The sequence below is a fragment of the Balaenoptera borealis genome (assembly GCF_965194805.1).
Source record: "Balaenoptera borealis genome assembly, chromosome: X".
NCBI lineage: Eukaryota > Metazoa > Chordata > Mammalia > Artiodactyla > Balaenopteridae > Balaenoptera > Balaenoptera borealis.
Genome location: NC_138881.1, coordinates 100,697,700 through 100,720,261, shown reverse-complemented (window position 1 = coordinate 100,720,261; position 22,562 = coordinate 100,697,700). Strand labels below are relative to the sequence as shown.

Below are 22,562 nucleotides of genomic sequence, written 5' to 3'. Positions count from 1 at the left end.
TCTCTCTCTTTTTTCCATTTGGCTGTGCCACGCGGCTTGTGGAATCTTAGTTCCCTGACCAGGGATTGAACCCGCACCCTTGGCAATGAAAGCGTGGCGTCCTAACCACTGGACTGCCAGGGGATTCCCTTTACTTTCTCTTATTATGTTATTAAATTGCTCCCCACTCCAAGGACTACTGGGACACTTCTTATACCTCTTCTGGTTCTTTCTGTAGGTTCAAGCCGTCTTTTGTATTTCCTTTTTGGAGACTTTATAAATTTATGGGTTTTAAGGTGTATGTTTTTAAGTGATTTGTTTCCTTCTAGAACTTACAAAGTATTTCACTTTAGTATTTGAGTGGAGCTTTCTTTTGTTCACCAAGTTCCATTCCCTTATTGTTTCATAGGAGGAAATACCAGTCTTTCCCCAAGAAAGCCAAGAGGATGAAGGAACATCTGCTATGTTCCCAGATAAATAGAAAGCAGTCAGCAAAACGCACACCACCTCTGACAATAAAACCACCAGAAGCACAGACCTACCAAAAAAAACCAAAAGCCAGAGCTCCCTTAGTCTCATCTCAGATTGTAAAAGGGCCCAAATCATAGCAGGAAAACTGACCTTTCTAGACTTTCTCCTGAATGACTTCCCCATTCTGGTCGTTTCCAAATAGGACTATTTATGTCACTGCCTTTGAAGACTTCTCTTTCCTTTTTATCCCAAGGCTGATAGAAGGAAGAGGAGATTTATAGAGTTTTGTTTTCACCCCTCAAAGTCATGCTCTTATTGGGTAGCTGTCCAGTCAGGAAGCTTGGGAAACATTTCTTGTGGTCAGACGGGAGCGAGGACGTGGGTCTGGTCAGCTGGCCCTGAGGATGTTGTGACTCTTGCAAATGTTGGACTCCAAGGCGTCCAAGATTAGAAGCCAAGACTGCTGGTGCCTCCTTGCTCACCTCCCCAGCGCTCACTTCTCTTGCCCCTTGCACTCATTTCCCCATGGCCAAGCAGTCCATATCCTGTAGGGTATAAAGCATCCGTTTCTACTTCTGCTGGGAAATTCAACCCAGTGTAGCTTTGGGGTAAATCCCTTAAGGCTTCCAGCCATACTCCCTAGTCTGGCCTACTGGGCCAGACCCCCTATTTCACTCTAGCCATTTGGTGAATCGCCAAGTTTAGCTTAAAACAAAAGCCTCTGCAAAATGCGAGCACCTCTGTTTATGCTCTTTATTAAATCACATGAAGGTACGCTAGGTTTCGTCGTAGCCACTGAACAGGACCCATTATAAATGGGGCCCCTTGAATGAGAGGGTCGCGCTAGTCCGGGGGGAGGCGGTAGATGGCGCAGGTTGCTGAGAGCCTTAGGAGGCTGCCGCTGCTGCCGCCACTCAACTTTTTATTTCCCCTCTCCTGCTGAGGTTCTCCTTGCCTCTCCTCCTTTCTCTTGTTTCTGATCCCTCCCTTTTTCTTCCTCTTCCTTTTCTCCACTCTTCTCTCCGTCTCCCCTGGCTTTGCTTTCTGGGTCAGAAACAGAGGGGGAATGCAAAGAACCAAGAGACCCTGGATTTCACCCTTGGGACACAGCATCTTTTGCTGGTACCCTTTATCACCCGGCCAGTTCCGGGGCTCTTTTTGGAGTCACTGCCTCCCAGTGCTTCTGAAGAGAGAAGCACACGTGACAGAAACGCACAAGGGTCTTGCGGAGTGTGGGTCTGCATGGGGCAGGGAGGGGCAGGCTGAGGCGGGAGAGAGAGCCGGCTCCCTCCTCTGTAGCTCCACCGCCCTAGGCCACCCCAGCCTCTAAGCAGCAGCTCGGGAAGCTCGCTCGAGCTGACGAGGCCCAGCAGTAGGCTATTTAGATGCTTTTCATGCTTTTCATGCTTTGTGGTGCGAAAGGATTCAAAGCTCTGTTCTTCTGAGCTGCCTGTCCCTAGTCCAGTCGACTCTTAGGCAGGAAGCAAAATGCACCGGGCCAGCTCCCCAGCTGCAACAAAGCCAGATCTTTCCCAAGGTGCCTGCCTGTTGCTAGGAAACTATGCACTGGTACGGTGGGCGCCCCCCACCCCGCCCCACCCGCAACAAATCCCAGGGGTGTGTGTGGACTGCAGCCAGTTAGCTCCCTAACTCTGCCAGGAGCCCTTCGAGTTTATCCCTAAGACTCCCAGCATCCTCAAAGGGAAGTGAGAAGCATCCCACCCCCTTCCCCCTTAATACTTTCCCAAACATGAAACTGAGAAGTGAAAACCCAAGGCCGTTGTACCACCCCCTCTTATTATCAAAGTGTACAACTGCCACCCACGGCAGCTGCTGCCCACGGCAGCCTTTTACTGCCTCTCAGGACAGAACGGCCTTTAGCTCCACCGTCAGAAACTTGCCCCTCCCTTCTGTGGCTGGGCCACAGAGAACTGGCGTCCTGGCTCTCACTATCCTGGAACGGGATTTGGAAGGGCAGAGTGGCACATCCCCAGCCACAGAGATCTTGTCCCTAGTGGGTTTTTGCTCTCCTCTCTGGTTTAAGAGGACAGCGTTCTTAGTTGAGGAAAGCAAAAGAAGAGGAGGGAGAGAGAGGAGAGAGTTGTGCAGTGCGGAGTGGAAAACTAGGAAATCACGATTCCAGTGTCTTAGAAAGCATACCTCCTCCTGGAGGGAGGAGAAATTTTGAGATTTTTGAAAGGAATCTGGCTTGTCTCGAGTCCACTGCCTCAAGTTCTTTTGTCTTTAAAGGCTTTCTATGACCCTGTCATTCCTTCTCTCAGCTCGAAAGGATGGATGTGATGGGGAAGGAGGGGATGTTGGCCGCTACGGCCTCTTCTCAGTCCTGACATTATGTGGTGGGAGATGGAGATTTCAGTGTCTCAAGCAAGACCTAGAAACCAGGACAACCCTCTCTAAGGAGTGCAGAGGTCAGGACTGGTGATAAGGAGAATCAGCCAACTGGTCTCAGGCTCCATATACCTCATGGCAAGGCTGACTCTAGATTGCTCTAGGCCTGAAAATGACATGATCTACTTAGACTCCGGCCAGCAGAACAAAGAAAAGGCATTGACCTCCCCAGACAGCACTTGAACTCTTGAGAAATTTTTTGATGTAAGTGGGTCTTTTTTTTTTTTTTTAATATAGCAGTTCCTCCTAGAGCTAAGGCACAACAGAAAATTGCAGTTCTGCAGCCCTGTTCGTTAGCTTACGTTTGCTCTTCCTGAGAGCCTAAAACTGGCCTCCTGCCTCTTGCCATCCCTATAGACCCCTCCAGCCTTCAGGCCTCAGCCATGCTCCACCACTGGAGCAAGGCAACAGTACCCACAAGATGTGACCGTAGTCTTTGAAAATAGATTTTATTTTTTTAAAAAACATGCCAAGTTCATCTTCTATGCTCCTGAAGTTAGAGTACCTCCTACTTGCCAAGCACTGTTCTGAGTTCTGGGAGAGAGAGCAGTGAACAAAACAGGCCAACTCTCCTTGAGCAGGAAAATCATTAGGGTCGAGGGTATACACGGGCCAGGGAAAGAGAAGTGGCAGATGACTCCTAACACGCCAATTCACTGGGTATTTTTTTTAACCCATATCTCGCTCCCTTCCCAAAGACTACAAAAGTTAGACAACACAAAGTGTCCCTGCAACCTGGTAGATTGGTCCTCACTCTTATCTTTGTGATTCTCACCTCCACGCCTTTGTTCCTCTTTGCCCTCCAACATACCCTGCATTTTGGGGTGGTGGGCCACAGTTAAGATGAAATAGAAATTGTTGGACTTTGAGTTAGAAGACCCCAAATCCAAGAAAGCCATTTAACCTCTCTGACCTTAGTTTTTTTGTTTTGTTTTGGTCTGTGAGATGGGCTCTGTGATGATATATTTTTGTAGCAAAGACTTTCCCAGGTATTAATGGCTTAACCTCAAATATCCTTAAGGGCCAAACTACCTTTTTGAAGACTAGTTGGGATGCTGTTGCCATGGCTCAGGGGGTAGTTGTTGGAGGCTTGAGTTATAAACGTGGTAAAGGGAGTGATGGATTCCAGAGACGACACAGAAGTAGGAGCAACAGGGCTCGGTAACTGACTGAATGAGGGGGTCCAAAGGGAGGGGTGGGGGAGGATTCCAAGGCCTCTCTGCATGAGCTCTGCAGCCTGAGTGACTGAGAGAAGGTGGGACCAGCTCAGTTTCATGCCCCTCATTAACCCTGCGAGGTTTAGGAACTCTTGGTTGTTCCAAACAGAAACACACTGGGTCCGTATTCATTTTAAAATAATGACTGACATTGGAGAATCGCAACCTCACTGCCTAAACTGATGTTGTTCTATTTTGATTACACAGCATTCCAGTGTCTTTCCATCCTCCCCTCCCTCTGGACTTTCTGACGAGCCCCAGTCTGCCTCTCCTTCGCCCAGCTACATGTGGTCCTCCAGTGCTCCACCCCGATACTCTCCACCCTACTATCCGCCTTTTGAAAAGCCACCCCCTTACAGCCCCTAAAGAGGAATGTCTGCTGGCTATTGAGATTATTGTGGCTTTTGTATTTCTGCTTTAGTGGAAGTGTGTAGGGTACAAACTTTAAAGTGTGATTCTTATGCATAAAGTTTTGCAATGGCCTGCCAGGCTAAGGAAAGATAGGGAAGAAGCTTATTTGTTATCAGTGCAGAGCAGGGGTGGCTAGACTGAGCCCAGCACTTCCAAGAAGGGCAACGCAAGGCTGGAGAGCCATCCCAGCAAGCAGCTTGTCTTGTTTGGACCTGCGTTACCCTATGGCCCCGCCTCTGTGTGCAGCAGAAGTGTGGTTGCCATCTGCTTCACTTTGTGTAAATGGAGTGTTGTCCTCCGGCCGTTGGCAGATCGCCACCCTAGCACCTTGGTTGAAGCACCTGGCTTATAGGCCCTGTCTTTCCCTACCACTAAAGTCAGTCCCTAAGGAAAATTTCCCAGATGATGGGGCTACACGGTAGTTCCAATGCAGAGAGTTCTAAGATTTTGTTTGCTTGTGTCTGGATGCTGAAAAAAGCTGCCCATGTCTCTTACTCCTTTCTTCTCTGTATTGTAAAAATGGCTATTGTGATCATTCAGCTCAGCTTCTGTGATTGGTACCTCCCAAAGGGAAAAGTGCAATAGTCCTTTGAGTAGTGGGGAACAGGATTGATTGTTCAAGAGGCACTGAAATACACAGAACAACATGTGAGATGTTTTAAGTGGATCTCAGTTATACATCGGGTAACTTAGGAGACAGCGGTTCTACTACATGTTGCATTTGCTGCAGGAGATACAAATCTTACGGTTAAAATTGAGTTCAAAAATGCTAGATTAGGTTCTTGGGTCGTGTTATGATTGTTACTAATCTTTGTGACTGTTTATCTTCAAATATTGTGCTTCAATCCCAGCAAACCGCACGTATCCTGCACCCCACCCCCAAAAGAATCATCTGTATTTTAATGCCACTGCTCTTATTGGTCCTTTTTTCTGTTGAGACCAGTCATGACAGCGTTCAAGATTATGAAAGTGTTACAATGCCGCTTTGTCTGCAATACCTCAAATGTAGCCAACTTGACAAATTCTTAAGTGTTATCGTAGATTTAAAATCCATCTGGCACATTGTGGTAGGTATTTGTACAGTTCTTTTAATTATACACAGCTTTAAACCTCAATCTGATGAATTTAACACTTCGGCACCATGCCTTCACTTCAGAATGAACACTTTCATTGTGATCTTATGTTAACCTGAGAATCGATTGATTTAAAGGAAGATTGATAATCCTACACTTGTACAACATAAAAATACAGGGCTACAGGAGGGTACCTAATTAGACAGTTCTGCAAACACAGAACACATACAGGAAAAATTTCCAGCCAATTTCGCTACCTCCCAACGTCATGGATTAGAGGTAGCAGGCAAATGCTGGTGCTCCCATCTACCTTGTAGACACCCAGCCATCAAGAGTTACCAAGGTACAACCAGTGTGCTCATTGTTCACAGTAAATGTTTGCAAAACATTCAGTTTAACTTTCGGCATCACGACTGATGTCTCATCCGGATTTCAAATCTGAACAACTATATAATCCTTTTGCGTTATATAAAGTTACTATTATTTTCTACAGTTCTGAGCATATTAAAATTCTATTGGATTTCAAAAAGGGACTAATAACCAATTGACTTACTATACAAATATCAACTTGTAATACTCAATGAAATTTCTTGCTGTTTACACTTTACATTTTGCTTTAGTGAACGTGTATGGGTATTTAATTTTTTTAAAGGCACCATTACATAGTATATCCTACATTTATCACATTTCTTAAAGTGTTAAGATTCTATGACTCATTTCTATGTATTTTTCTTACTTTACAAAATAACTTGAAACAGTATAGATTTTGTAACACTTAATTTGAGCAGCTTGTTTTTTTATCACATTGAACTATAAAAAGTGCATGTTACCTTAGAAAAGTTAATATTTGCTGCTTTACTCTTTTGCAAAAACATTTGCTGTAATGAAGGAATTTGTATTTCCAAAATGTACCTTGACTGCATTTTGTAATATTTACCGCTTTATTCCTAATTCTGCTTTAAAGTATTGAACTGGGCATGAACATTAAAATATTAATCCAGAACCTGTATAACTGGATGTTGCTTAAAATCTGTATCACTGCCATGTTGGAAACCCAGACTGCTTTTGTGATGTTTCAAATTAATAAAACTATCCTCCTCCTTATCAACTTACATGTGTCTTCATGGAATCAACAGAAGTATCACAAACACTCTAAAGCAACTGACAGCAGCTGACTCACTTTTGACTATTATGGTTCAAGATAAAATGGGCATGCGATTAACCAACATATAAAACCTAATGGGAAATTCTGTCATGCTGTCATCAGAAATACAGTTCCAGTCTCCTGCTACAAAAACTGAAAAACAACAGAACATAAGATAGATATATAATTTCTGAAAGATCATCTTGTAAAAAATGCACTCAAAAATCAGAATTAAAACATTTTATTTTTGCCATAAGAAGCTCTACGAACTAATATCAGGTAACGGTTAATGAAAAGTAGAACTTAAAGTCATGACAGAGAAGAGTGAACAAGTATGAACATTACAGTATTGGATGGAAATGAACAAGGTTTCATATGATTGACAGAGATGAGAAAGCCAGTGCTGCTGAATTAGTATTTAATTCTTTAGAATATGCACGCCTTGACAATACAAAATACCTTCATCATTTTTACCATTTGTTTTATCTTTTTGGTACAACGGGAAAAACCCAGCATCAATTCCTCATAGTGGTTGTGTGGGGGGGATCATTACCACCAAAATGATAATCATTTAAGATTTATTCTAAAGTGAATCTTGCAAGATTGCTACAACATTTAAAAATCTTTGCTTAGTTTGAGCACTTTCATTTTCTGTCATCTCTTTTAACAAATTGCTATTTCAAAGTTCCTATCCAGAATATTTATAGGTAATTTAGCACAGGAGCAAATTTGAGGCCAACTTGAAAGGAAAAAAAGGAAGTTCAACTGCCAGAAAACTAAGTATAAAATAGGAACACCCCATGACAAGCTTTGAACAGCCTCTTGCCACAGATTTCCAACCCCATAAATACTGGGGGTGAACGGTTTTAATCCCAAAGGAGTATTCCGCATGAATTCTGAATTTTGGATATAGAGACTTGTAGAAAAACAGAAGACCCTGACATACATGCAAGTAAAAGTCTTCTGGCAAAAATGCAATTTAAAGTGATTTTTCCAGTTTTCCTCCTCCCAAAAAACTCTAGAAGATACCTTCAGTAGGCAAAGTTGAAATTTCATGCTCAGAATTTACATAGAGCACAGCAGCAGCAAATAATTATATCCAGATAATTAAGAATGGATAGTTTTCCATTATAGAATTAACTCCTGGTTTGTCATAATGGCCTTGTAGAAACCACCAAGTTTTATTATGACAAACTAATTTATCTAGCAGTTAAGTCTGAAAGGACTGGAAGCTCTGCTAGTATCAGTATCATTCACACTTGTAGAAGAATTATGTCTAACTGGTAAAACAGCATTAATGAAACAAACAAATTTCCACTGAAAATATTTCAGAGTGTACCCTATAGTCAAAGAGTAATGTTATCAGTACCTACACAGAAAGGAAACAGATATTGCAATTCCAGAGATCAGACTCTTAAGTTGTAAGGTAATTTAAAAATTTCCAAGGATTAGTTTACAAAATGGTCTTAAGGTCTCAACTCACATAACAGAAAACAGAAAGATGCACATCATTCTAATCCTTGGTAAAGCAAAGGAGTATACTATTTTTCTTTCTTCTCATATTACTGCAAATACTGATGCCTGATACCCTCAGCTACCATCTTAAGGAACACTGAAACCATTATCTTCAAATCTAGATTACTGTCAGAAGAATGACATATACATGAGAAATTATGATTAAAGCTTTAAGTTCAAAGTCAAGAAATAGACTATTTTCAAAAATACGTGGTTAGGGAGAAAGAAAATATCTATGTTGAATTAAGAAATACTTAAGCAAGGTTACAAATGACTAATAACTATGCACAACAATCATTTTCAGTATCTATTAATTTTTTTCCTTTGCAAAAAGTCATTTACAGAAGTTCAACAAGTCAATCCTGTTATAAATGCTAGGCTATATATTTGTTCCAACCTGCTTCCCTTTTAGTACTAGCACTTCAATAAGTTTTGACTTTATTTTCTAAGTGTTTAAATATGTGTCATTTTAAAAGGGAGAAAGGTGGTATTTATTGTTCTCAAGATAAATGGGAATCAACAAGCCTATTTAACTTCCACGTATAGCTTCTGATTGCTATAATACTGCAGCAATTTGCAGATGGAATGGAACTTATTTTAGAAGGAGTAAAAACCTAAAAGGTCTTGCTGAAAGGAAAATACTAGATCACTGATTCAACTATGTCAAATAAAAACTTCCTATTAGAGATTCTAAGTAATATGAACATTTAAAAATATATGCCAGTAGCCTCCCGCCCAAAATATATAGGCGTCTCATTTATGAAATTTGTCATTTATAAAGATTTATACATAAAGATTAATTTGGTGGCTTTCAGATTCAAAATTTGAAAAATGTCATGGGAATATTTTTAACCATAACAAGCAAAAAGGAAATCTCCATTTATTTCCATTCTCTGTCGCTATCATATAAGAGTGCAGAATTCAAAACAAATGCGATAGAACATTTCACCTCTTCCTGTCTGCACTACAGAGATTTGTTTTCCTTTAGTATTTTTGCCCACGGAAACCACATTGCAAAGGTATATATACAGTAGTCCAGCCACAGGTCTTTTCCAGACTATGGCAATAAAAGCAAGGTTTAATTCTAATTAGCTAAAACTACTTCATTCTTCAAACGAGAGATTTGTCTGCACGGCCATTTTCATGAGGGGCAGGAGGTTGCTATCCATTTGGGTTAGCAGAATACACAACCAAGCAGAGACTTATTCTGAAAATTTCCAGGACAACTTTAGAAGTTCTTGTTTACTTTTTATGCCATATACAAGACACGACACATTTATAGTCTCAATAATAAGAAAATTGAGAATTCATCAGTAAAGTGCTAACACGGAAGGGGAAAGTTGCAAGATATACTAGGGTATGCTAATAACTCCAGTTATTTTCAAAGAACATTCAGACTGCTTCAAATTCTATTCAGGAAACTATCTCTCCAAGCTTTTTTTTTCTTTTTGCCTCTTTTAAATGTGCTGAAAGCTAACTATAAAAATGGATACTTGGGGGGAAAAACTTCTCAATCTCTATTCAAACTTTCAGAATAATTTGCTTCTAAAAAATTATCAACAAATAATCCAACTAGACTACCTTCAGATGACATGGCAGATCAAATCAACTTGTCTTCACCTTTGTTTTACAGGTCTTCTGAAAGCCCTGACCCTTAATCCAAACCAAAACTTTCTGATATTTCAAAGGAGTTCAGTAAGATTCTGGTATTATAAATTCAAACTCAGTACTGCCATCTGTTACATTCTGTTTAAAAATTGAATCATTTTCCTGCTGAATAAAAATATCTTCCCAGGTCATTGGCTTGTTCTGAGGAGTAGATGTGGTCCCTACTGGAGGTTCTTTCCCAGCATCAACCTTATACCCAATACCATCATCCTTCATGACAGGCACGGTGCCTGACTTATCAGAAAGGTATGCATATTGTCTGATCTGTAAAGACCTGCATGGATGTAAACGATAAAGCTTTGAGTCTCCAGAAGGATCTTGACTATGAACTGACTTTATGTGTGAAGACATAAACTGATAGTTGATGAAAGACTTGCCACAGGCCAAACACTGATACCTTCTCTCCCCTGTGTGATGAATTTCATGCTTTGTGCGATATTCTGCAAGAGGAAATACCTTCTCACAGTAACGGCAAGGATACTTCTTCTCCCAAGAATGAATGTTAAAATGTCTCCGCAAGCTTGTCAGACAGACATATGACCTTTTGCATACAATACAGATATAATAGACCCTTCCATCTACAATTAACTCATAGTGATCATCATGTTTTACCTTCATACGTTTATTTGCCGTCTCACTGCTAGATGTTTTTGGTATCTCATTCTCAAGTCTGGCCTCCCCTTCGTCAGGGTCATCTTTGACAGGGATCACTATATCATAAGTATCTTCACCAATATTTGCATAAACCTTGCAACCCGTCGACAAGCCTTCAATTTCAGTAGCTGTATCTAAAGTAATAATCTTCTGACCCTCCATTAGATGTTTTGATCCTAAACCTGGATCATTAGTGTTTCTAGTAATTATATCTGAAATTTTTAAAGAATTAGAAAGTGGCTCTTGCAGAAGTGTAGGAATCTGCATCTTCTGTATCAACGATCCATCAAAAGCAGTATTTGGGGGGATCTCAGCCTGTGGGACCAAAGATGTATTACTGACCGCCGAGTCTGGACTGGAGCTAATAGTGTCATCATCATCATCTATAATTTCCTCCTCCTCCTCTTCATTGGCCTTGTTTCCTGTTAAAACAGCACTGTTTGGTGGCTGCTGATTCTGCACAAGTACATTGATTGAAGGAGACATATGATTTGAAAGTGAAGAACTGACATTTGGTGGTGTAGTAAGTGATGTCTGATTTAACAAAATGATGTTGGGAGTCAGATGTGTTGGGGCCGAAGATACCAACAATTTTTCACTTCCTTGTGTTTGGTTCAGAGTTGCCTGATTCACAGAAGTAGGAAGTTTCTGAGTAGGTGTGATAGTTGTTAAAGGGGGAGAGCTATTGCTCGCACAAGGTGCAACATCTGAAATAGCAACAGAGCCTGGGTTAGGCTGGACCTCTGCCACTGTATTGGTACTCGGCAAAGTCTCCTTTGCAGGCAGAATCTCAGAGCAGAAAATGACGTCATCGTCGTCATCATCTGAATCGGTAACAATGATCTTTTTCATCTCATAATCTTCAGCAGATAAGGAAAAAGACTCTGTTATAATTGGCATTATAGTGGCCCCATTTTCTTGGGCTTCATCTTTTGATTTTTGTATTTCAAGGTTCTTGTCACTAGAACCAGGAGGTAAGGTTTCTGCATTACCATCCTGAGCTGTACCTGAGATGCTTTTAACCTGTGACAACGGGACACCAAGCTCTGCTATAAATTTAACTCCTAATAATTGCCCTGATTTAATTAACTCATCAAGTAAATCTGATCTAACACGAACAATTTTAGAACTATAGATATAATTGAGAATTTCTGCAAAGATCTCTGCTCTTATAAAGCTCAGTTCAACAACTTGCCCAGCAACTGAGAAGAGCTGATGGAAGTAAGTACTAGAAGCTGAAAGGATGTTCCTGTGGGCTCGGAATTTTCGGTCTTCCACGATAACGGTAACATCACAGAAGAGTCCATGGCCGCGTTGCTCATTCAAGGAGTTCAGCAGACTGCCAGAGTATTGAATGTCTGTAGCAGAAATCAGTTTTCTACTCTCCATGCCTGTAAGAGAAAGGGAGGGGGAGGATGGGAGATTAGGAAAGAAAGACAAAAGCACTTCATCATTCAGAATTTCAGCTACAGCATCATTAACTAGTTTATTGGAGTTTTACCCAAAGTTTGGCACAACTTTTTGGTTTTTATATAAACTATTCTTACAGGCTGGTTTTTGGACCACGTGTCAAATCTCATGACCTTCCCCTGAGAAGAGACAAGCAAGTTTTAAATTGATCTACAGATTTGAACATTAATCTCTTCCTTTGAATCTTAGATACGTGCATCACCACTAAGCTATTTTTAAAGACTAAAATTAATTTTCTTAGTTCCAATTTTGGATTTTCTCCTCAAGAAGAGTTAAGAGTTAATTTTTTTTTGTATTACAGGTTATTTTTATTTTTAAAAGCAGAAGCAAATTCCAAGTGGAAGAGCTAAACTATCTGGCATAGTCTCATTAATATGCTGCCTCTCTGATTACTAGCTCCAGAAATTATAAAGAATCGGTTTTAAAACTGATGTTCAAATTCAATATGATTGTGCTTTGCATCTTGTTCCAGTAGAGTCTCTTGCTGGTTTGCTTGTCGGGAGCCAAGAAAAGCAGCAATTTTTGCTTTGGAAAATCCTGTGAATATTTATATAGTATCTCTAAGTTGCAGGGAATTTAAGAAGCTCAGAAGAATTTTGCAAAGTTTTTATATCAGGGAGTCACTGTATTGCCATGACTAGGAATACACTGTGTCAAACTAGAAATTGTGTGAGTGCTTTCCGTTATTCTCTTGGACCTGGCCTTTTGAATGTTTCTGAAGTAATTTGACGTGGTGGTTTCTACTTCCTCCAAGTATTCCATTCAAGATTATCTGCACTAGTTTGCTAAACTTCCACCAATAAAAGCTGAGAGTTTTGGTTTTGGCTTTTCATAAATACTTGTCAAAATCAGGCAAAAAACACCCCAAAAAAACAATTATAGACCAGACATCACCGCTCATGTAACTTAGCCTCAAAATTCTGTTGTTCTTGGTTGAGTCTTACAAACAGAATATTGCTTGAAGGAAGCTGGAGACGTTAAGTTTTTATACTATATTACCCCATTTATATAAAGTTCAAAAACAGACAAAATTAATCCCTGGTGTTAGAAGTCCACATAGTGGTTGCCCTTTCGGGGACAGGGACAGAAGTGACAGAGGAAGCTTTGTGGAGTTCAGGTGATGCTCTGCTCCTTGCTCTGTTTTCTGGTTATACAGGTGTGTTCACTTTGTAAAAATATATCAAACTACAAACTCACGATTTGGGCACATTTCTGTATGTAACTTACATTTCAATACAGAGTTTACTTTTTTTTAAAAAAAACCTGGCTGATTCTCTTTAAAAAAAAAACAAAACTGATTCTCTTTGAGATTGTGAAGCGTTTCAAAGAGTGATTCTAAGTGAACAAGATTGGCTTCCAAGAGGATGTTGCTGCAACGAGCCAGTGACTGAAAGGGGAACAGAATCCTTACATAGAAAGACTTGGTTGTCCCATACGGACTCTGCCACCTGACTCTATGAAAGAAAAACTTGCACTGCATGGGGTTCAGCAATTTTTCTCAAGGGACACTTTCATGCTCCCCCAACCGAGAGGTTGTTTGTGATTAAGAAGCCAACATTGTCTTTCTGCTCTTTAAAATATGATTGGAAAATAAGAAAGACATTTAGGGGGAAGAGTTAATTTTTAACTGTCTTAAAACTTGAAGAAAAATCTTATCATGAACACATAAAAGTTATTTCACCTGTAAATGAATGTTTTGAATGTCAGAAAAGCTTGGTGTGTGCAACACTGAGTCCAAAATATGTAGTCTTCCTAAATTTTAACTTATCTTTAAGAACATATTCTACAGCTATTCCCTGCAGCCAGTGACTAAATCAGCATTTATAAACACTGGCAATTATTACCTCTATTATTTTTCTATTCTTATTTTGATTGGGATGCCTCATCTGGATAAACTATGAAACACCTTTCTTACCCTCTCCTCTTTCTTCTTCCCCTTGCCACTTCCCTTCACCTGCCTACCCTTACAATCTCCAGAGGCGGAATGTTAAACAGAGTGCCAAATGAAGTCAACAGATGCTGTTGTGAAAAAATAAAACAAAGGAAAAGAAAAGTTTACCATTTCTTAAAGCTCATTTGCATGAAAACACGAAACATTTAATTTTGTTGGTAAAGAATCATGAGCATTGATATGAGAACTTTCTTCACACCAAATGAACTACTGAAAATGAAGATATAAACTTACTGGAACAGAGCAGACATCACTCTAGAAAAAAGGGGAGGGGGACTGTCAATAAATAGTATTGCTGTGTACCACCCCCAAAACAATTTTTGGCACTTTGCAGAAGATATATCCATTAACAATGACACGGAATTTAAATAAATAAATAGATAAATAAATAAATACATGTATATATAATTAAAAATTAGTTGACCTGAGAAAACCATAATTCAAAAAGAGTCATGTACCACAATGTTCATTGCAGCTCTATTTACAATAGCCAGGACATGGAAGCAACCTAAGTGTCCATCGACAGATGAATGGATACAGAAGATGTGGCACATATATATAATGGAATATTATTACTCAGCCATAAAAAGAAACAAATTGACTTATTTGTAGTGAGGTGGATGGACCTAGAGTCTGTCATACTGAGTGAAGTAAGTCAGAACGGGAAAAACAAATACCGTATGCTAACACATATATATGGAATCTAAAAAAAAAAAAAAGGTTCTAACGAACCTAGGGGCAGGACAGGAATAAAGACACAGACGTAGAGAATGGACTTGAGGACACGGGGAGAGGGAAGGTTAAGCTGGGACGAAGTGAGAGAGTGGCATGGACATATATACACTACCAAATGTAAAATAGATAGCTAGTGGGAAGCAGCTGCATAGCACAGGGAGATCGGCTCGGTGCTTTGTGACCAACTAGAGGTGTGGGATAGGGAGGATGGGAGGGAGACACAAGAGGGAGGAGATATGGGAACATATGTATATGTATAGCTGATTCACTTTGCTGTACAGCAGAAACTAAACATTGTAAAGCAATTATACTCCAATAAAGATGTTAAAAAATAATAAAATAAAATAAAATAGATAAGCGGGGGAAAAATTAGTTGATAAGTACTTTTGGTAAAGAAACACTTTTTATTGCTAATATTCTTTCTCTTTAGAGTTACCAAAATAGTACCACTGTCACAGTTCTTAAGTTATATAAACGTGGAAGACAGGGCGTCTCAAATATCTTCTAAATTTTTCAAAATAATAGCTTAAAAACAAAAAATAGGAGAAAAGTCTAGAAATCAAGGATTTAAAACATCATGTTATAAGGCATTGCTTGTTAACGGTACCAAGGAATTTCAGGTTACCATAAAGGCATTCATCAGAAAGGGTGACCTTTGGACAGCGAGCCAGCAACCTGGGCTTCCGAAATATGGGGATTTCGACACAAGTCCCTTTTCAGTGGATAGATAGGTTTTCTGAATACGGTCCCACTATTTTTGTCATTTGCAAATGGGTGTTCCCAATGGGGGAATTATTTAAAGGTACGTGTCCAGGTGACACCGGGACTTGGTTTCATTTTGTTGTTTAGGTTTCCTCCTCTTCCCTGTTAAGGTGGATCCAGGAACAGCACAAATCGGTCTGAACCCACCCCAACCAAGATTTGCGACCCGACTGTGGAAAAGCCGTTCCTCATTCCTGTGAGACAAATCCTTGACCGAGGGCAGGTGAAGGTGGAAAAGAGAAACACCACCCGCGAGACTGAAACAACCGACACGCGGCTCCCTGCGGCAGCTGAACCCCATCTTCCTCCCTCCACCCCCTCTTCCCATTCGCACCCGGCCGGCTGCAACCGAGGTTTTTAACCCCGATTCACGCGGAAAAGCAGCTTCACGCAAATACAGATGGAGGTCCAGCCAGCACAGTCAGGGCGGGGGTAGTAAGGCGAGGCGAGCCGGGGAAAGTAGAAGGTGGCGAACCGGAGGGTGGGGTGTTGGGAGGGGATGAGGCCAAGCAGGCGGCATTGTTATGCCCTGGGAAGGGGACGGAAGGGGAGGATGGGCCAGGCCGAAAAGCTCTAAATCAAAGTAAGGGCTAGGAGGGGAAAAGAGGCGCAAAAAGGCAGGCAGAGGGGCGAGGAAAACGCCGAGTGGTTCTCCGCGGTGGGCTCCCCACGCTCCGGGCCTACCCCGGGCGCCGGCAGCCCCTCGGCCCCTGACGGCGGAGGGGACCGCGCCGCGGCCCTCCCGGTTCGTCCCCTCCTTCGCTCCCGGGCCCACACAAAGAAAGGGCCGGAGGAGCGGAGACTCCGTCTCCGCCGCTTCCTGGTTCAAGTGAGGAGAAAGCGAAGGCAGGCGCGGCCCAGGGACGGAGGAAGCAGGCGCGATCCCTCGCCCCCTCCCGGGTCGCGGCCGGCTCCTCACCTGCTTCCCGGCGCCGCAGCTTCTCGTCGTCGGGCCGCGCGGAAGGGTGGGAGTCCTCCAACAACCAGAAGCCGGACTCCGCGGCGACTCGGCTCCTTCTTTAAACGTCGCTCCAGTCTTGGTCGACGTCGACGCGGCTACCGCCTCCCGCCGCCACCGCTGCCACAGCTGCCCCAAGCCGCCGACAGAGGGCACCGCACGGGGGCCAGGCGCCGAAGGCAAAGGCGCCCTCCTCTTCCGAGTGCGGTTCGGCTCTTTCCGGAGGGGTCCGAGCGCTAGGCCGCCCCGCTTCGGCGCCCCACTCCGCCTTCGGCTCCTTCCGCAGGGGGCGGAGGAAGACTGGGAAGTACCGGGAGAGCTCGGCCCCTTCCGGAGGGCGAAAGGGTGGGAAAAAGGAAAGGGAAAGACGGGGTAATGCGGTCACAAACGGTTGGGATGCGAGGGAAGCTAGTCGCTTTCATCTACGTTCCGTGTAAGCTTCTAGGGAGTAAAAACTTTGAGAGACTAGACGGGTTTCATTTCTTTTGAAAGTTTGAAACTGCTCTATTTAATAGCCTGTTTGTTAGATGATAAACCACCTTGAAATATAATCAGAATAAATATAATCAAACAATGTATCGACTCATTATGATTTATGATAATCCAAGTTCTAGGATAACACGATAACAACTGCATTATAATATCTACTTTGAAGAAATAAATTCAGTTTTTGGACAAGTACTATCTTCTTAACTGAATACTAAATGATGCAACACTATGTTAATTCCTTCATTTCACCTATCGTTTTCTGACCACCTGTTTGATCTGTACCAAATCTTATGTTAGGTTCTGTGGAATACAAAAATGAATAAACCAAGGTCTCTACCTTTTCAAAGAGCTCAGTAGATAGGTACTCAAACATAGACAAAATATTTTTAAGGTGCAGAACACAGAGAAAGGAGTAGCAAACTGAATTTGAGTTGCATCTTGAAAGATAAATAATATTAACACTTGCATTGTTAATTTATTATTTTTATTTACATAGCATTTCCTCCTCAGAGGGCTTTACTGTCTGAACATAGTAGGTGTTCAATAATTGTTTAGTGAATGAATATATGAATGAGTCGTGGTAATTTTAAAAACTCTTCTGGTAATACACTTCCGACTGAGTACCACGATGAATGAAGCAATGGGATGGGTGTTTGGAGAGCAAAATATTTCCCTTTAGGCTGGTTATTGATTATATTCAACTAAAGAACAAAATAGCAGCATTTTCTTCAACAATTAGAGCCATTTACTACCTTCATTTTCTTTTTTAAAAATATGTATAGGATAATATTGCATCAGTTTCCGAAAACTTGAATTGGCACTTATTTACCATTCAGTTGGAATGTCCACCAGGATATTCCAGAATAAAAACAGATCTACTAACTATCTCTAATTTTCTTCAACATAAAATCAGACAAAGATGTCATCATCTATCGATCTCTCATCTATTCTACATTCTCCTCAATAAAGTAAAGCCACATAGCATGACATCAAAATAGTGTAATACAGCTGTATTTTCACATGGAGATAAGAAATCCAAATGAAATTCCTTAGGCATTTCTCCAAGGTTTGGTACTGTGGGAAAACAATCTATGTGGGAATTACTGCATTATTAGTTTTTGATTATGCCTTAAAATTATGAAAGTTTTATTGTCTAATATAAAAACATTTCATGGAAAATAGGAGTGTGCTGTTGTAAAAGAAACTAAGACAGATGGTAGTATTTTCCTGGTAACTGAGCACTTAACAAAACTAGTTAGCAGATTAATGACCATTTTTCTGAGTCATCCTCCCCCAAAATTTAGTAGCAAAAAAAAAAATTTAGGAAATAAGACAAAGTACATTTTGAAAGTTTAGGATCTATTTATCTTTCAGTAGCTTAGTTGACTAAAACTAAAATGAGACATTTCTTTGAAATACAGATCACAGTGGCAGTAGCTGCCACTCTTGACATCAAATGTGTGTTGGTTACCTCTCAGTAAATTGTAAGATGCAATACATTTTCTTTTGCACCAGCACCAACAGCACCAAGGCCCCCAACAGAATTGCCTTCCCTTTGTCCCTTTCCTGAAAGGGCTTTAAAAGTGTGGAGCCACAACTGAGGTATGATGAAGGCCTATTACTTCGAAGTGCAGGAAACCGTCTCTTCCCTTCTGTCCATGTCGCTCAGCCCCTAACTCAGCAAAAACTAAGCTAAAATTTAAAAGCTACCTATAACCCATGCACCTAAGGTCAATTAATCTATGACAAAAGAGGCAAGAATATACAATGGAGAAAAGACAGTCTCTTCAACAAGTGGTGTTGGGAAAGCTGGACAGCTACATGTAAATCAGTGAAGTTAGAATACTCCCTCACACCATATACAAAAACTCAAAATGGTTTAAAAACCTAAATGTAAGACATGACACCATAAAACTCCTAGAAAGGAACATAGGTGAAACATTCTTTGACATAAATCGTAGCAATATTTTCTTAGCTCAGTCTCCCAAGGCAAAAGAAATAAAAGCAAAAATAAACAAATGGGACCTAATCAAACTTAAAAGCTTATGCACAGCAAAGGAAACCATCAACAAAACTAAAAGAATGGGAGAAAATATTTTCAAACAATGCAACTGACAAGGAGTTAATATCCAAAATATAAAAACAACTCATACAACTCAATAGCCAAAAAACAAACAACCCAATCAAAAACATGGGCAGAACACCTAAATAGACATTTTTCCAAAGAAGACATACAGATGGCCAATAGGCACAAAAAAAGATGCTCAACATCACTAATTATTAGAGAAACGCAAATCAAAACCACAATGAAATAACACCTCACACCAGTCAGGATGGCTGTCATCAAAAAGTCTACAAATAATAAATGCTGGAGAAAGTGTGGAGAAAAGGGAATCCTCGTACACTGTTGGTGAGAACGTAAATTGATGCAGCCACTATGGAAAACAGTATGGAGGTTCCTTAAAAAACTAAAAATAGAACTACTATGTGATCCAGCAATTCCACTCCTGGGTATATATCAGGAAAAAAACAAAAACTCTAATTCAAAAAGATACACACACCCCAATGTTCATAGCAGCACTATTTACAAAAGCCAAGACATGGAAACAATCCAAGTGCCCATCAACAGATGATTGGCTTAGAGATGTGGTATATATATATAATGAAATATTATTACTCAGCCATAAGAAAGAAGGAAATATTGCCATTTGCAGCAACATGGAGGGACCTAGAGGGTATTATGCTTAGTGAAATAAATCAAAGACAAATACTATATGATATCACTTATATATGGAATCTAAAAATAATACAGATGAATCTATATACAAAACAGAAACAGACTCACAGACATAGAAAACAAACTCATGGTTACCAAAGGGTAGAGGGAGAGGGGGAGGGACAAACTGGGAGTATGGGATTAACAGATGCACACTACCATGTATAAAATAGGTAAGCAACAAGGATTTCCTGTATAACACAGGGAACAATACTCAATATCTTATAATAACCTATAATGGAAAATAATCTGAAAAAATTAATATATATATATATATAACTGAATCACTTTGTTGTACACTTGAAACTAACAACACAATATTGTAAATCAACTATACTTCAAATAAAAAAAAAGAATTTAAAAGGAAAAAAGTTACCTATAATTAAAGGGGATCCAATGATCAGGAAAGGAATATTTTGGTAGGAAAAGCAGAGCAGACCAAGAAATCTGAGTGGCCTTAACAGCTGCTTTTGGGACAAGGTCTTTGGAAAGTTTCATTAATTTTCTGTTTCTCAACAAGTTATTTCACCTTTCACTTTCTTTTCATCTGCAGGCTTAACCCTACTTCAAACAACGTAGTAGCTTTTAAAGACAAGAACCTTTATCAAATGGATTTGGAGGTATCAATTGTTTCACATTCTAAAAAGATTTTTGATTGGCTGATAATGGAATCAGGTTTTATAACCATGTGTCAGTGTTTGCTTGCCTTTGCCTTTTTTGAACTTGATTATGAATTCCATGAGGCCAGCAACTGTCCTCTCCTGTGTTAAAATGTCAAGAATCTTGTGGATGCTTAATATATATTAATTGATGATGATAAAAGATAAAAAACCGGGACTTCCCTGGTGGCGCAGTGGTTAAGAATCTGCCTGCCAATGTAGGGGACATGGGTTCGAGCCCAGGTCCGGGAAGATCCCACGTGCCGCGGAGCAACTAAGCCTGTGCGCCACAACTACTGAGCCTGCGCTCCAGAGCCCGCGAGCCACAACTACTGAGCCCGCGTGCCACAACTACTGATGCTCACGTGCCTAGAGCCCGTGCTCCACAACAAGAGAAGCCACCGCAATGAGAAGTCCGCGCACCGCAACAAAGAGTAGCCCCGGTTCGCCGCAACTAGAGCAAGCCCACGTGCAGCAACGAAGACCCAACGCAGCCAAAAATAAATAAATAAATTTTTAAAAAGATAAAAAACGGCATTCATTCAGTCCTAGAGCCCTTCCACTGAGTTATGCTTAGCTACACAGATTTAGTAAGGTCACTACACAAGTATAAAAAGAAACCACAGTAAGGTATAGTGGAAAAAACAAAGACTTGGGCAGATGTGAGTGGGTTGGGATTCTGGTACTCCCACTTAGCTGTGTGACCTTGAGCCTGATTCTTTATCTGTAAAATAGAGATAATAATACCTTCCCATAGAGTTGTTTTGAGGATTAAATGAGTTAACTACCGATAGTGTCAAACTGCTTACAGTTTCCAAAATATGACATGCTGTTTACTGCTTTCATGTCTGTGCCTGGAACCCTGAGCCTGTAATAACCATTCCTTTTGTATTCACACTGTGCCTCTCCTGTTGTTTGGCAAGTGCCTGGTCTTCAAGAAAGACACAACTCAAATACTAACATGTTTGTGAAGCCTGCCTTGATGGTAGATGATAGACAGATATGGTTACTTAATATTGAATGAATGAGTGTCTGGAACCCAGTAAGTGCTAAATATATGTTTGCTTTTTCATCACTCTCCCCTTTTCTGCTTTATCCCAACAATTCTCTCTTTAAGTGACTTGTTTGATACGGCTGATTCTCCTTTTCTTCTTAAAACCTTCTAAAGTCAATTGGATAAGGATATATAACCCTCCTACTGAGAAAGAGGAAGTGGATATTGCCGACAATAATACAATCTACCCCCCAAAAGCAACAGGTAGCTTATTTCTAATATGAAAAAAGTTGAGAGAATATACTACAAATGTGTCCTTTGTGAAAAATTACTTGGCAATATGAAATCAAATCTGATAAGAAATGAGTCAAAATGAAGAATTAAGAATGGACATTTTGCAGTGCGCCAGTCTATGTAAATGGAGGACTAAGACCAAACAACAAGGTTATGAATATGTGATAGAATGAAACTATTATAAGCCCTGACACAATAAAAATCCATTCATTCATTTGTTCATTAAATACATATCACTTAGTACCTACTCTGTGCCAGGCAATGCTCTACACACTGTGGATACAATCATCATCAAGATGAAGTCGCAGTCTTCATGAAACTTAGATTCTAATGGGAGAGACATACAGTAAACATATTATCTAAATATATAACATAATATCAGATAGTAATGAGTGCTATGAATAAAAATAAATAGCATAAAGGGAGAGAGAATAATGAGGGTGCTATTGTAAATAGTGTGGTCAGGGACGACCTCTCTGAAAAGATGATGGGTGAGCAAAGAACGGAATGAACTAAGGGAAAGAGCCATGCAAATATCTGGGGAAGAGCACTCTAGGCAGTGGAACATGTCAATGCCCTTCAACCAAAGACCATCAGGAACTTACTCATAGCTGACAAGTTGGGTTTATTATTCTTTGCAGGCAGGCAGAATGAACACCATAGGGAACCATGGGGTGTTTCAGTAAGAGAATGCTAGAAAGAACCTACTATAGTATTTGAGTGATTTACGGGAGGGTCTAAGGAAGTGGCAGTTCGCTCTAAATCAGATGCTGTCAGAAAGCAGGGGCAATTGTATGATTGGGCATCTCAATAACCTCATATATAGGGAGGGCAGACTAGGGCAAGGATAAAGCTGTAATTGATAAAGTAGCAGTCACCCATTTTGGCCAAGAGAGGGGGTGTTTGGTGTTTTCTGGGTGGCACAGTGACTTT

At 40.7% G+C, this 22,562-nt stretch overlaps 2 protein-coding genes across 4 annotated transcripts in view; one reads left to right on the top strand and one right to left on the bottom strand.

Moving 5' to 3' along the window:
- TMEM255A (transmembrane protein 255A) overlaps window positions 1-6,668 on the top strand; it is a 47,991-nt gene extending 41,323 nt beyond the window's left edge. For both annotated transcript variants that reach the window (XM_082377437.1, XM_082377436.1), the window contains one exon: window positions 4,284-6,668. In XM_082377437.1, coding sequence (XP_082233563.1) covers window positions 4,284-4,442 — 159 coding nt within the window. In that variant the 3' untranslated portion in view covers window positions 4,443-6,668. The remainder of the gene's footprint in view (window positions 1-4,283) is intronic.
- A 261-nt stretch (window positions 6,669-6,929) lies between these two features.
- Window positions 6,930-21,957, bottom strand: ZBTB33 (zinc finger and BTB domain containing 33). Of its 2 annotated transcripts, XM_082377195.1 has the most exons (3): window positions 21,878-21,957; window positions 16,379-16,744; window positions 6,930-11,932 (listed from the first exon to the last, which is right to left on the bottom strand). In XM_082377195.1, the coding sequence occupies exon 3, from the start codon at window positions 11,928-11,930 to the stop codon at window positions 9,912-9,914; it is 2,019 nt and encodes a 672-aa protein (XP_082233321.1). In that variant the 5' UTR covers window positions 11,931-11,932; window positions 16,379-16,744; window positions 21,878-21,957; the 3' UTR covers window positions 6,930-9,911. The 2 variants fall into 2 exon arrangements, with proteins under 2 accessions (XP_082233321.1, XP_082233322.1); XM_082377196.1 differs by lacking the exons at window positions 16,379-16,744; window positions 21,878-21,957 and adding an exon at window positions 14,197-14,550.
- Between the last annotated feature and the right edge of the window lie 605 nt (window positions 21,958-22,562).

Coding starts and splice junctions, on each gene's coding strand:
- ZBTB33 (XM_082377195.1), bottom strand. CDS start 11,930: ATGGAGAGTAGAAAACTGATTTCTGCTACAGACATTCAATACTCTGGC.